Source organism: Lagopus leucura, unplaced genomic scaffold, assembly GCF_019238085.1.
Source record: "Lagopus leucura isolate 7727_CA_CO unplaced genomic scaffold, USGS_WTPT01 Super-Scaffold_73, whole genome shotgun sequence".
Taxonomy (NCBI): domain Eukaryota; kingdom Metazoa; phylum Chordata; class Aves; order Galliformes; family Phasianidae; genus Lagopus; species Lagopus leucura.
The window spans coordinates 49,580,720-49,596,710 of NW_024962252.1; the positions used below are offsets into that span (position 1 = coordinate 49,580,720).

The 15,991-nt window shown below is 41.8% G+C and overlaps 1 protein-coding gene across 1 annotated transcript; it reads left to right on the plus strand.

Moving 5' to 3' along the window:
• The first annotated feature begins 8,654 nt into the window (after positions 1–8,654).
• SMIM28 (small integral membrane protein 28) lies at positions 8,655–14,244 on the plus strand. The gene is made up of 2 exons (XM_042894558.1): positions 8,655–8,809; positions 13,405–14,244. The coding sequence occupies exons 1-2, from the start codon at positions 8,699–8,701 to the stop codon at positions 13,801–13,803; spliced, it is 510 nt and encodes a 169-aa protein (XP_042750492.1). The 5' UTR covers positions 8,655–8,698; the 3' UTR covers positions 13,804–14,244.
• Positions 14,245–15,991: the final 1,747 nt, after the last annotated feature.

The following is a 15,991-nucleotide window of genomic DNA, read 5'->3' on the forward strand; positions in this document are numbered from 1 at the left end:
ATCACTTCTCAGACAAATGGTGTTGGGCTTGCAAGCCAGATACTCCCCAGCCATATTTCCCTCTAACGCAGAGTATAGCTGGCACTCAAAGTGTTCCCATGCTAGAAGTGCAGCCCAACAGCAAGAACTATGCAATGCTTCCCTCCTTGTCACAGCTATGCTAGGCCACCCTCTGGCACCCAAATCTCTCATTCTGACCCAAGTTGGATCAGTAGTTTCTCCTGTTTAGTTTGAAGGAATCATTACGTGAAAGCATGTCCTGCCCAATCACCATGCAGACTTTCAAATGCAAACAAAATGCAGTTACAGAGAAAGCAATTGTCAACCAGGACTCTAAAAGAGAAGGGTTATGGTCCTTCAGTGACAAGACAACAGTCCATGTAACATTTATGATACACCTGGGGCTTTCCATAGGGTCTCAAGAGTGAAAATTCAGCTGCCAGCTGTCCCACTAAGTCTTACTGCCATCTCCAGGCAAAGCCTTGTGGAATCAGAGCTTGAACCTCCATGGCCAGATTCCTGTTGTTACTCCAACCTGCTAACTACATTAAAAAGCCAGTAAGGGGCATCCGCTCATGCAAACATCTCACCTCTGTCCCCCTAAACAGATATTTCCTTTGACTATCCCCATCATAATATTACTCTCAGCAGTAACTTAAGCACTGAAGCAACACAAGCTTTGGCCTTCAATGTTTGTTACACAACAACCCCATCAGGAGGAAGGTTAAAAGAGGTGCATTAGAGCAGATTACAAAGCAACTAAATGAAGCTGTGATGCTTTGATAGCCTTACAGCAATTTCTGGTGAAACAAGAGTGTTAAATCCCAACAGTCTGATCTAATTTCATTCCAGGAAACTACCTTCTGCTGCTCTACATATCTCACTTAGATACCATTCAAAAGATTTTCTTTTCCTCCTAAATAGCACTCTTTAATGTAAAACAGCAGCTGGGTACATACAGAAAATACCATTCCACTATTTCCTTAACTCTTGACATGTATGAGGTCCTGCCTGTCTTCTCAGAGTGGGGTCAGATCAGCCTGGCTTCTGCTGCCACTGGGTGGGAGAGGTCGACATATGGTACAAGTTGTGAAGTTTATTTGTAGTTGCGTTGATAAGATACTTGTATTTCTTTCATTTGTTGGCTCACCAAAGAAAACAGCTGTCATCAAAAAAATATATATAATTTGAATATGTAATTATTATTTTTTTAAAAGCCAACTAAATCTCAAGTTTTCTCTCTCCTTCAGTGGAGTTACCAAACTCATCCACTAGACTCCTGAGCAAGGTACAAGAAAGGCAGTGACCACTGAGTGCACTGTTATGTAGGCAAAATTAAACAGATTGCATTTGGTACAGTTAATTAACTGGTGGGGAGACATTCCCATAGGAGCTTTCACCAAACATGTTCATTAGCAAAAATAGATAATGGTTCAGTTTTAACAGGATAATTTTTAGGTATAGGAAGGTCAACTCTTCCAACTCCATTTACAGGCCAGCAAGAGACAGTCACCTTAAAGGCTCAGAGGAGGAAAAACTGCCACCAAACCATACAAGCTTGCACATTCCCTCAGTAGCTTTGGTAAAGCTCTCCTTTCTCTGCCATTACAAGAAGTACTAATGATTGATCTTTCTTTTGGTTCACTGAATATGCCCAAGAAGAAGGTAGAAACAAAAGGTAGAATCAGGCTTGGGTACTGTCAGTTGAACCACGTGAAACAGGTGATCTCCAATTTCTAAGCTTTTGGCAAAGAAGGTAGCACCAGGATAAACCTCTTAACATCTAATATTTAATAACACTGTTAACAACAAAGTTGAAATCTTTATCCAAATGGCTGATATGACGTCCTAGAACAGCGCACTCAGCATCCAGATTTCAAAACTCAAAGAACCCCAAACAAATCAAAGCCAGGCTGTATGCACCATTTTCTGGCTCCTCATAAAAAAAAAAACTGTGAGAATAAATCCATTTGTTTTGTTCTGCTTTGTTTTGGCTTGGATTTGATTGTTCAGGGGATTTTGTTTGTTGAGGGAAGCTGTTTTGAAACTGATAGATATGCACCCTTGAAGTAGAGACAATACCTATGGATCACCATCTCTGAGGAAACATGGTGAAGCTGTTTGTTTGCTGTGGTTAGCATCAGCATCTAAGGAGGTGTCAACATCCTCATCTCCCAGCTCAGTCAAATAAAATAACTAAAACTTAAAATAGTTTAGAATATATATTCAAGGTAGCATTTCTCAATTACTTCCTTTACTACATTTTTGACCATTACATTACATTTCTGGCCTTTTTTTTTTTTTTTTTTTTTTTTGTACGTCAAATCAGAACCTCCTTTGTGCCAGAGACTACGAGGACACCAACAGGCTAAAAACATGCTGTATTTAAATCTGTCCCTGTAAGTATGCCCAGAAGGTCAGAAACAGACAAACCTTCAAGCTTGGGAAATGAGAATGTCAAACATAATGAGAAAGTGAAAAATGGTTTTGTAAATGCATTACAGTAACTTGTGTAAGGAGAGGAGGGTGATGAGGTGCCTGTTTGGTTTGAAACCCTTACCTGCAAAAGCAATTAATCTTCTCTTGAGAAAACATGGGAAAATGTTTCTATGTAGAGATGCAATGATTGTGCATAAAAGCAAGGAGGAAGTTTGTGTGCCCTGACATTCTTTCCAAGTCCCAGCTGCAGGGGTGTTCATCAGAGCAGATCTTATATCTCCCTCTCACATAATTCCTTCCCTTTTAAAAGGACACTAAATAATTGAAGATCTCAATGCAGGCTCTTGTGACCAGCCCCAAGCCCAGGAGAGTAAAGATTATTAGTTTGCAAAGCCAATCACAGGGAAAAGAAGAAAAAAAAAGTTAAAATCTAGTTTACTAATATGCTTTTTTCTTGCAAACTTCCAATCAAATCATAGAATCAGAGAACGGCCTGGGCTGGAAAGGACCTCAAAGATCATGTAGTTTCAACCCCCCTGCTGTAGGCAGGGTCACCAACCACCAGACCAGGCTGCCCAGAGCGACGTCAAGCCTGGCCTTGAATGCCTCCAGGGATGGGGCATCCAAAACCTCCTTGGGCAACCTGTTCCAGTGCGTCACCACCCTCAGGGTGAAAAACTTCCTCCTAATGTCTAACCTAAACCTCCCATCTCAGCTTAAAACCATTCCCCCTTACCCAAATCTCCTTTAGTATTTCATGGGAACAAAAGCAGTGAGAACAATGAAAAGGAAATGCAGCATAACAGCCTGCCACAGGATGTTTTAGGCAGAGCTGTGCTGAGCGTAGGACAAGAAGGATGACCACCATTAGGTGGGGATCTCTGGTAGCACCTCCTTATCTTCCTTCCCTGCTGTGCTCACAGACTACAGAGCACTGACTGCTGAAGTAAGACAGAGAAAGAGGATGATGGGTCACACCAAGTGCTACACTGTGTCATTTCTGTCTATTTTTCACATCGTCTGCTTGAGTATGAACCCTGATTAATGAACTGCATTGAATGGGCAAGTATCCCTTTCACGGAGGCATCATCCTCCATAGGTGAAAAGTAATGTTTGGAGCCAAATGAAGCAAAAAACTGAGTTGTAACAGCAATACACAATGCCTCTAACCAGTCAGGTTCAGTTGTGCCTGTACAGCCCAAGCCCATTGTAAGAGCTCACCTTTGCAGGCCCAGTAATCCTCTTTCCCCCAGCAGATGCCTGATTCCTCTTCCATAACACACCCTGATACCTTGAGAGATTCAGACCTGGACAAAGGATGAGATTTCCATTTTGCAGTACAAGCTACATACCTGCTTAAGCAGCTGACTCAGCACACCACTGCCCCAGGTAGAATCTATCTTCCACATTATCTTGGACCCAAGCCTTCATCACTATACATCTCAAAAGCCACCCATTTACATACAAGGCTATCCACACTGAACAATGGTTCTCAGCACCTTCCCAGACTTCCCAATTATTTTTAACTTGTAATTATTTCCCTCAGAACATTCAGACATCAATCATACAAAATACACATTATGCTGTGAGGTGCCTCCTGCACTTGAGGGGACACCCAGGAAGGACACCTCTCTAAGACTCCCTCTTCTCTCCTCCCAGTTGACTGGTGAGGAAAATTTTCCCTTTTCGTTCTCAGTTGGGTTTTTTTGGGTTTTTTGGGGTTTTTTTTTTGTTTTTTTTTCCCCTGTCCCTTTAGGTAACTTTGAGGTCAGTATGCCACCAGCCCTGTTTGTAAAGCTTTGTGCATTTAAGGCTATTGCACCCGCCTTTGTGCAACAAAGGTCACATCCCTGATTTATGGCCTGACTGCAGCTTTGCCCACAAGCCCAACCAACAACTGCACTTGAAAAAAATAAAGCTTTTGCTGTGTCTTTAGATTTGCCATTTTCCTATATATAAGATGTTCTTCACATATTTCATTTCTATAGCAAACTTTATCTTACAGGCTGCAGGGGACTGTGCACTTTCCCCATAAGCTGTAAGTAGGAACCTTCAGGCCCAGAGCAGATTCATTTTCAGGGTGCAAACTCCAAATTGAAACAGTACATGTGTTACTGCAGAGCTACTGTGTTATTGCGCGCTACTTGAAACTAAATGTGTGTTATTTCAAGCAAAGCACTGTTCCAGTTCACCTAAATGAAAACAACGCAAAATTGCCAAAAGCCTTTCATCTGATGCCCCAATAAATAATGCACACTTCAATTCAGAAAGTTTCACGTGGATTCAGAAGTCCGTGGATTGGAATCATTTTCTCTTTCTCCCTGAAGGAAAGCCTTTCCTTGACAGGGCACAAAGTCGAACACTTGTCTAACTCAGTCCCACACAGATGGGATCTGCAGCTTCAAGAAAGCCACTCAACCAGTCATAAAAGGGGGTTAAGGAAAAGCGAGTAACAGTACCTTCACAGACCCCAAAGCCCATCTACTACTGAACATGAGCCAGCAGCATGTACTTGCTGGAAGGCCAACAGTAACCTGGGCTGCAACAGAAGAGAGGTGGCCAGCAGGGAGAGGGAGGTAATCATCTCCCCTTTGCCCTGCCCTCATGAGACCCCATGTGGTGTACTGCACCCAGGCCTGAGGCCCCCAGTATAGAAAGGATGCAGAGCTGTTGGAGCAGGTACAGAGGAGGGCCATAAAGGTGATCAGAGAGCTGGAGCACCTCTCCTAGGAAGACAGGCTGAAGTAGTTGGGCTTGTTCAACCCAGAGAAGACTCCCAGGAGATCCTGCCCCTGTTCTCAGCATTGGTGAAGCCTCACCTCAAGTACTGTGTTCAGTTTTGGGCACCTCAGTACAGAAAGGACATTGAGGTGCTGGAGCAGGTCCAAAGAAGGGCAACAAGGCTTGCGAAGGGCTTGGAGAATATGCCCTATGAAGAGAGACTGAAGGAACTGGGGCTGTTCAGTCTGGGGGAAAAGGAGGCTGAGGGGAGACCTTATTGCTTTCTTCCAATATCTGAAAGGTGATTGCAGAGAGAGCAGAGCTGGTCTCTTCTCACTGGCAACAGGACAAGGGGAAATAGCCTTAAGTTGCACCAGGGTAAGTTCAGGTTGGATATCAGAAAAAACATCTTTACAGAAAGGGTTGTTAAACACTGGAATAACTCCCCAGGGAGGTGGTTGAGTCACCATCCCTGAATGTGCTTAAAAACCATTTGGATGTGGTGCTCAGGGACATGATTGAGCAGAAGGTTATCAGGGTAGTATGGTTAGGTTGTGGTTGGACTCTATGATCTTTAAGGTCTTTTCTAACCAGAGTGATTCTGTGACTTCACTGTGATCTCCCAGTACTTGAATGGAGATTAGAAGCAGGAGGGAGACCAGTATTTTACACAATCTGACAGTGACAAGACAAAGGGTATGGGTTTAAACTAAAAGAGGAGATCTGGGGTAGATACTAGGAAGAAATTATTTATTCAGAGGGTGGTGAGGCACAGGCTGCCCAGGGAGATTGTGGCCATCCCACACCTGGAAGTGTTCAAGGCCAGGTTGGAGAGGGATCTGGGAACCCTAATTTGGTGGGTGGCAGCCCTGCCCACAGCAGGGGGTTGGGACTGGGTGGGCTTTAAGATCTGCTCCAACCCAAGCCATTTTGTGATTTAGGGCACAATGGATATTCTGCTCCCTATTAATATCAGAGGCAATACAGCATAGAGTTACACCCCTTGTCTCTAATGTCTCAGCACATCAGAAATAGGAATTATTTATTACCAGATCTTCATTCTGAGAATTGGGAATGTGCCCATTTTCTGCACTGGCTTCCTAAGAAAGTCTCTCCCTTCTTGAACATTAGAAGTAGTATTAGCAACACTGACTGATAACTATCAACATCCTTATATAAGTCTGTAAAAAAAAAAAAAAAAAAACTTTAAATCACTCAGGTGTTACCATCCCACCTTAACTATTTTCTCCAGGTTGACAGGATCAAAATGAGTCAATGAATTACTTCCAAGAACAAAGGCAGGAGAAAAGAAGAAGGAAAAAAAAGACTGTTTGATGCATGCTGAAGTCTGAAGAGCTCCAAAATTCTTCCTCCTCCACATCTAAAAGCATCAAGCCTGACACCTGGCTGAGAGGCTTGGACTAGAGGATGCTCCTCCCCTGCATCTCCACAGGGAAGCATGCCCAAGCCATGGGCATGAACTCCATGAGAAACAGGTCTCAAGCGATCCACAGAGTTGCTAGAAACCTGTCTGATGTGTTACCACAGCTTCAACATGGAGTAGCAGCACTTGAGTTTTGCACAGGCAGATCTATACAGATGCAGTGTATTACAAGCTGCAGACACCCTGGCAGCAGAGTGCGTGCTCTCTGTAACCTTCTAACAGGTCCATTGATTGTAAAGCCAGAGAGACAAACATTATTGTGTATTCCTATTACCTGCACGACAAAGGACTATGTTTCCTCAAATTTACACTTGGCCTCAGCTCTACAAAGTTAAATCACTCTTGAAGATGTTCCAGAGGCCAAGAATTCACAGCACTTGCTAAGTTAGGTCAGTTAGTCTTTGAAGTGCACACCTTATTTTGGCTAAAATTTATCAGAGCAATGATACCATAAGCAGACATCATCTTTCTCTTCTCCTCATTATTCATGGCAGTCCCAAAGCAAATTTACAGTAACGTTTTAAAAATAGCATTCATAATCTTAGGGGTTGTATTAAGACCCTAATTAAGATGGTATATGAGCATTTCATGCTTGCACGTGAGATGACAGATTTAAACCACAAGTCTCCCGAAGGAATTTATTTTAACACTGTGGTTTAGGATGGATAGTTTCATTGTTGCTTCCACACAGAGTCCTGGGACACCAAGCAGAGGAATTTGGCTGTTTCAGTGTGACCTGTTGAGTCAGGACCCAGCTGCTCAGAGGACACAGTGGTTCACACCTGGGCTGCCCCGACTGCTCTGAACAAGGTCTACAGTTTTCTGGGACCAGTGACCTCAATACAACTTAAGAATCTTGACCCCCAGATTTTGTATTATCAGACCTGAACAGAAATTTGCTTAAACAGACTGACCTTGAGATGCTATACAAGATACACTGCAGTTGAATTGGGTATTACCCACAGCCTCCCTCTGCTCAGTGGAAAAAGAAAAAGACACCGTAGCTATAAGAGTAATGAAGCACTGGAATAGGTTGCCCAAGGAGCTGGTGGATGCCCCATCCCTGGAGAGACTCAAGGTCAGGCTGGAGAGCCTCTGAGCACCCTGATCTAGCTGTAGGCGCCCCTGTTTATTGCAGAGGCATTGGACCAGAGGAACTTCGAAGGTCCATTCCAACTCAGACAATTTTATGATTCAACTAACTTCTTTCTCAGTAAGAGTTAAACCCTGAACCACTCAGATGAAATATTGCTCCCATTAGAGGTTAATATACATCCCTGACATTTTATTTGCTTGAAGAACACAGCAAAGGCTTCTCACTCAAAACAACCTCTATTTAATAACTCACACCCTAGAAGCTAGTAAGCGAGCTCTGAGTCAAATACACTGACAACTCACTACTGGAAGTGTTCATATGCTCACAGTGACCAAAGCTGCCCTGGCAGCTTTCTCTCTCTGGATTTACCATTAACATTTGCATTCTCATGCTGCTAAATAATTCAGCATAGCATTTAGCCTTCCGTCCTTGTCTCTCTATGCATCAGATACTTTCACTGTTTACTGTAGGCATGAGCCACAGGGAACAAAAACCTGCCTAGATCTTTGGTTCTTCTAGCACTCCGTAACAGGGAACTTTCACTCTTAGTATAGGAGCTTTTTATTATTATTTTGTTGGAAAAGCATTTGTTAGATCCCTAAATATAGGCGGTTATTTATCTGCATGGAGTCAGGACCATGTGGTCTCAGCTTCACATGCAAATTCCCTTTTTAATAATCCTAATGCGGGGAGCCCTCCAATCAGAGCACTATCAGCCACGGGTCCCTGATACCTGATGCCAGCTTTACTGGTAATGTAGGCCACTGAAGCAAATCCACGGAGATTGACTTGGAAGTGAAGAGAGAAGAGGAGATCCGCCTGCTTGGCTTCCTGACACGGAGGTTTCTATTTGTTTTCTCCCTTTGCTCAGGACACAATTTCCACACGATCATTAGTGGAGAGCAGCCCAGCGGGGTCAAGGCTAAGAGGAGGGGACGCAGCCGCAAGCAGTGAAGGAAGTTGGAGGCACAAAGGCAGAAGAGCGGGTGGACGAAAGCATGAGGCAGCTCCTGGACAGCAGCTGGAAGAAATTTGGACACGCTGACAGGGGGAACTACGACTGGCTGAACACTGAACCAGGTGGGCCACTTCTGGAAACAGAGCTCCAGGTCTGTACCTGCCAGCATCTGTGGCACCTCCTTTGACTTTGCATGTGTGTATACATTTGTACAGCGCCTCAGTGTATAGCACAGAGTCAGTGTGGGTGTACTGAGCTATCAAAGCAGTAATACTCAATTACATAGAGCAAAAGCATGTATGTTCTATTGTGGTTTTAAATGCATCTGTGGTGAAGGAAAAATCATTAGAAGAAAAATCTTGCTGGAGCAGCTGCTAAATAAGTTTCTTTAAAGCAGAATTCATTGCTCTACTCCTGGATTTCCTTTCTTTTAAATACATGTCTGTGCTTTGGGTCTGGTCCCATGAAGCCTTTCTGCAGATGTTAAGAGTGAGTATCAGGCGACGATGAACTCTTGTTCTCTAAGCTGCACGCTGATTACTTCTGAGAGAGGATAACAGGCAGGCGAGTGGGGAGGAGGGGAGGGAGTAGCTGTCAGAGTGGAAAACACAGCCTGCCTGCTTGTGCTTCTGTGTGCTTTTGTGTAGGGAGATGGCTTCTCTGAGGGGAAACTAATTTCAAGTGCGCATATACCCCTAGTAAACGCCTATGCCAAGCAGCACTAGTAAGCACACTGGCCATGCTACTTAGCTATCAAGTGTACTGCTGTAAAAGAAAATTGTAGGTGTGTGAGGATGTCAAAACTGGAGGAAAAGCAGCTTTAAAAACAACTCTATGATTTTAAGAGTCCACCTCATCAGTAGGACTGCTGGCGTATGAGTTGCAATGACTTTGCACCTTGAAACTGGTTTTGTCCGACTGTGGGAAACAAACATCATCAACACAATCACATTCTAACAAGTATTTAACACTTCAGTGTAAATTTAGGCTCACCTCAAAGTTGTGTGTCACTGTTGATGCATACGAAAACACATCAAAATGTTTTCGTGTTTGTCAGAGTTTGGCTTTTGACAAGCAGTAACGAATCCGCTTTAAGCAGCAGGGTGGGAAAACATAGAAAAACACCTGGGCATGGGCCACAGTTATTGACTTCAAAGCAGACTTTGTTCCAAATCCACTGAAAACATTTCAGAAGTACCTATTTCCTGATCCAATTTCAAGCACCCTATCAAAAACATTGGTATGAACACAAGCTCTATTTAAAAAAAAAAAAAAATCATTTCAATAACATTTTAAGAACTCAAGCAAATCATTAGCAATACAGTGAATTTTAGCACCAGCCACTTCAATGGGAATTTAAGGAAGTCAAATAAACTTTCCTTTTTCTATCTTTATAAGAAAGCTTCCTTTAAACTTGTGTTTTGCCTTATGAGGTCTTTCTCTTTTAAAGTAAGTAGCAGGTTTCTTTTCATCTAAACGTGTGTTCAGGTCTAACCTCACTTAATTCATTATGGAAACGCCACACAACTCATCTGTGCTCTCCATTTCATTCCTCTACCAACAGGCATGAGTAAGAGCTCATCTTAATTCCTATGGTTCACATAATCTGTAAGCCAGCAACTGTACATGCTCAGCACAGTAAAAAAAAAAAAAAATGTAAGCAAGCAGATTACTAATGAAAGGCTTTGCTATTTCTGTGCTGTTCTCCATGTTTTGGAAAACTGACCCTTTGCTTCACTCCCCATAAAGGTGAAAGTAAAAAAAAAGAATTAATGGAGCAGGAAGTAATCCACAGTGCCCAGACCACCCAACTAAAAATCAGTTCTAGAGAGGAAAAAAAAAAACCAAACAGGTCTTTTTAGAAAATTAATCCCTTTTACTGCTGCAGACTTTCCTGCCTTCCTCTCATTATGAGGGCTATTTTCCTTGTGTTTTTGTAGCTTATTTCATGCTGGAAGTCCAAATCTTACTATTGTCAATTACAAAATCTACAGTAGCTACCAATGGTAACACAGGCAGAGCATTTTTAATTACTGAAGATGCAGCTTCATTTCTAGGGCATTTTGTTTTCCAGTTCCAGCAGTTATTTTCCACCATACATATTGGCTCGCTGTCTCATTTTTAGCTTTAGAACTTCAGAAAAAAAAACATTTAGTTTTATTACAGTTTTTGGTATTATTACAGTTTTTTTATGTATTATGGCTATAAATTTTTCCAAGAATTTGTGTCAAGATCTCTGCAACATTATTCTGTAGCTCCATAGCTGCTCATCTCAGAAACAGGCACAAAGTTGCAATAGAAGTACTGGGATCAACACCACTTAGTTTTTTCCCCCTGTACTTTAGTTATGTTTAGATATATCTGCAAGCTATTAATCAGCTGCAGAGACAGTTTCTTGAACCATATCTCCATGTAAAACCAGACTGAAAAATGTTTATCAGGAGGCTGTATCACAATGGACAGTAACTCACTGCGGTTTATGCTTAAGGCCCTGAGCATCTGTAAATTCAAATCCAGCCCCTCAGACCATTCTTATCTGCTTGCCACTCTATGTATTGTACACGTCTCAGACCCTATGAGGCCGTGTCCCAGACCAGGCAGAACCAGGCAACTGTAACACCAGGCTGTGCTTCCATCAGCACAGGAATGAAATGACAACAGTCCTCAGCCATTATTTAAAATCACACTTTTTTTTTCCCCACTGCAATTCATACAGTCATAAAGGTTGGAAAAGACCTCTAAGACCATCTAGTCCAACCACCAGCCTACCCCCACCATGCCCACCAACCACATCCCTCAGTGCCACATTTATTGAAAAACCCTGGGGATGGTGCCTCCACCACCTTCCTGGGCAGCCTGTTCCTATACATTATTCCTCCTTCTGAGAAGAATTTTTTACTTCATATCCAACCCAAGAAAGAAAAAAAATACATTCATAGTGGTGATGCATTTGGCTGGAACTGAGACTCGACATACCTTTTACTAGTCTCAAGTGTCAAACACTTATTTAGGACAGAAGGTAAGGGTGCCAACCACAACAGCACACAACTCACAAATGTTTTAAAAAGTATTTGAAACTGATCGACAGCTTGCTCCCTACAAATTAAACCTCAAACCCAAAAAACGTGCTCTTCACCGATAGCAAAAATTGCTATCCCATAAAATGCTACCCCAGCTCTTCCAAATATCCTTTAAGAAAGTACTGCTAGCACTACAGACTCAGGGAATCTCAATAATCACAGTATACAAACTAAAACAATTTTTTCCTCACTTCTTGCGTGCAGTGTTTTAAGAACTAAGTAAAGTAAAGAAAAAACAACCAGCAGCAAAGTTTTTAAAGCAAATCTCCCATATTTATTAAGTATTCTAATGTCTGCTTCAGAATAATAGCTAAGTGTTGTCTTTGAACTTTTTATAGCTCACTTGACAGTGAGGTAAGACAACAGCTTGTACTGCCAGAAGCTCATTAATAAGAAATGATCAGTAAATATGAGATAATTCTTTAGTATGCATTTCCGTAGTTAAAAGACAGCTGACAAAAAACTTAATAGCTCATCCATGATAGTTCTTACGTAATTTAAAATGTCTTCAAAGGGCTTAGCCTCAGACCCACAACAACTCAGAGGGAAAAACAAAAGGCAGAAATCTGCTGTTTTGCTGCTACAAGTAAAAACCAATTTACGATTTACGTTCTTTTTCCTAAGCATTACCACATACAAATAATTTAATAATATGACTATGAAATGGAGAAGTAACAAAGGCATGGCAGACAAATGGTTGAATATAGGTTACAGCATGGTTATGTAGCTACCAGAACAACCACAGCTCTTGAAGAATGAGCAGAGATGCTTTTCATAAACTCTAGACTAAATCTGAATGAGATCCAGTTATCAGAAGCTAGAGCTAGATAGACTTAGACTGGAAATAAGATCTATTCAATTTTAAAAGTGAAGCAAATACAACATAAAAAAAAACCAAAACATTTGTCACTGCAAAAAAAAAAAAAAAAAAACAACCTCATAGCTTAAAACTTCTGCCATTCTACAACACAACTCAAAAGCTTGGTGCAGAGGGCTTTTGTCCATACTTCTAAACAGGGAAATGGTTCTGGGATAGCTGGCAGAACAGGCTCAAGGAAGAGCCCCTGTTCTGGCTGTCCCAACAAATCAAGTTTTATCTGGGGCTGGCTCATAAGGATAAAGCAGCCATAGTCCAGGTATTGCTGGTGGTTAGTCCTGATGGAAGGGGCAGCTGTTATAATGTTTGTTCTTTAAAGTTAACAGTCAAGATTTCCAAACAGAAATGACATTATCCAGTGGATGTCTGGCCCTTTTCCTCTGCAATTCAATGTTGCCTCAAGTGTTAAAAGCTTAACCAGCCTCTCACAAGAAAACAGGTCCCAGCTAACCCAAGAGTAATAACTCATACAAAAATACACGCAGTTCCATACTGTCAGTATTTTTCCCCACTCACAAAAAATGATTTTTCTAGAAACCCAGCTCTCTTAGCTACTTTGTCATTTATATTGCCTCTAGTTGTCAAAGTGTTTTGTTTTCATAGACCAGCTAGCAGGATTTGGCAAACCAGTAGCTTGCAAAACACGCTGTGTTAGTGGCACCAATGCAGACAGAAAATAATTCGGGGATGAAACTGCTAGGTCGTTCTTGGGAGAACGTGGGTTTTTTTCCCTCTGTGATTAAGAGGTCTCCATGCATCCAACACACTACCTATTTGCTTTTATTACAGAGTAGACAACAGATAAGTTCAACCAAAGACGACATAGAGCCATTTCTGTGCATCATTTTGCCTGCCACCATGATGCTCTTCCTGGCATTCCTGCTGCTCTTCCTGTACCGCCGCTGCCAGCGCCCCATCCCACAAGGGCAGATCTTCAGCATTGACCTCCCTGAGGCCCTGCCTGAGCACGACATGTCCAATTTCTTTTCTGTGCTGCCTTGGAACAGCGAGCAGAGTTTTCATTACTCCACTCTCCTCCCGGATGCCACGTTTCTCTCCATGTGCTTGCCTCCATCCTACGAGGAGGCCACAACAAAGACTGCCCTGGGTGAGGCTCACATTGAGCTCTCTCCAGACCCAGTGCCTCCTTACGAAGAGAGCACACAGCCATCCAGCAGCACCAAATAAGCTTCCTACGGAAGTACCTTAGCTGAAGCACGCTGCCCCTCAAGGCATAAATACAGATCTGCTATGGCCTTTAAAATTAACACAAATAATCCTAATGAGGCAAAAACCAATGAACTGCGAAGCAGCAAACTTGAAGGAACAAGGAATTAGAATATTCTAGATCAAGGTGAAGAGTATCTTCCACCTGTAGCAAGGCTAAACTTCAGTTCTAGACTGGTAATGAGGAACTCTGAGAGAATGGAGTATGTTGTATGAGGATTAGATTTACAGACAGATGAGAATCTGCCCATCTGCAATCCCAAAGAAATGTAACAACACTGATGGCTGGACTTGATGATCTTGAAGATCTTTTCCAGCCTAGATAACTCTATGATAAATTATACTACAGATTTACCAGTTGCAAAAAGGGCTTTTAGCATGAAACTATGCCAGTTTGGCTTTTTTTACTTTATGTGTTTGTTTTTCATTGAGTTCCTGAAAAGTTGATTTATTTAGTCAGCATGTCTTAACATCACATCATTCTTCACTGCTCTGGAACAATCGATCACAGCACTCAGGAATGCAAATAAATTAAACTCTAAGGAAGTTTTCCAATTGTCCCAAGAAGTACAACCATGCACCTTTCCTGAAGGCTGACTTCCAACACTACTGAACAGTGAGAGCAACCAGAGAAGACCAGATCATTCTGGATGAGGAAGACTCCAGCCCCATCACACACAAATCCACGCGTTTGCTACAAGACAAGGCCTACAGAATCCCAAAGTTCTAGGCTACTGGCTTGACTTATTTTCCAATGTACAGATTAGAACAATAAATTCTGTGACCATGAAATTTAGGTACCTTGTGTTAAAGAGTTACAGAAAAAAAAAAATTAAATGCACAAAGGAAAAAATCTGGTTGGTATTTCAAAACAGCATTGCAGTCACTTAACTACTAGAGAGAAGTAAATGTCATTTAAATGTGTTGGTGCATGTGGTTCTCAAGAGGGTTTGCAAATCCTTGCTTTTAGAGAGTGACATACCTTTAATTTCTTCTTACTGAACAGCACTTTCACCATATTGACAGATGCTCTTGTTGACTGATAAAATTCAGCCTCCATTGTTTCAAATGTAACATATTTTGCCTTAAAATATCTGCTATGTTCCGATATCATTTACACTGTTCTTCAGCAGCTTATCCTTGCCATTCTAGTGCCTGAATGCTACCCTGGGCTCAACGTTCTAAGCTGCTCTCCTGTTATCTTCATTACAAGTCAGGCAAATTCTTGAGTGATATTTCCAGTGGTCAAAAGTGATGTTCTAGAACTAGCCAAGAATTGCTACTCCCTCCAATAACACTGAGTGACCATCTCCCACATAGTATTTATTGGGTAACTCAAATCCTGCATCAGAAAAATTGTTTGCTTGCATTACTATAGAAAAATTAAGAACAGATAATTGCTCGTGTCCAAATTAACAATAATATATACTCCATTACTTCAGTTCCTTTTTCTAATAGACTACTTTTAATTTCATCTAGAATTAGTGTCTTGTACCTCATTCCAACACTGTTTTATCTGGTCTTGCATGTTAACTGTCCCTAGAGGGTTTTAACCTACCCAGCATCTCATTCTTGAATCTCCACTGCAAATCAAAGGTCCAGTTGATGAATTACTCTCCATAGCGTAGCAACTGCCACTGATCATATCAGCCCATGACATGCCCAGCAGTAACCATAGTGACACTGTCATTGCTACTGCTTGATCATGTCCTCTGTAGAAAACATAGCTCATAGTCCAAAAGGAACTCATGCTCTGCTAATCTCAAAGTGAAAGGCTTACAGCACATCATCTAAAAAAGAGTCATCAGTGTTTCAGCATTGGATGAGATGACTGAGGTATTAAACTTTCAAATACAGAAAAAGTAACTGCAAACAGAACAAAATGATCCTTCATACTTCATGCCTACAGCAGTTTAGTCTTGTGCCAGAAAGATAAAGCTATAAGAAAAAATTCTAAAAGCAAACTACAGTCTAAAAGAGCAGCGAAGCACTGAGAGCATCATCTCTGGTCATAGTAAGAAGTTGAACAATCATCAGCAGTGAATGATGCTAGTTGGGGTCAGGAATGCTTAGATCTTCTCTGGGCCCTTCCCTGCTCCTACATCATAAGGCTGTGTGAAAATAAGGTCTGTTCATTGTTTCTAAGTCT

What these genes read in the sequence shown, in the direction of transcription:
- SMIM28 (XM_042894558.1), top strand. Translation starts at nt 8,699, where the DNA reads ATGAGGCAGCTCCTGGACAGCAGCTGGAAGAAATTTGGACACGCTGAC. An exon ending in TTCTGGAAACAGAGCTCCAG is followed by an intron (nt 8,810 to 13,404) that starts GTCTGTACCTGC and finishes CTTTTATTACAG; the next exon opens with AGTAGACAACAGATAAGTTC.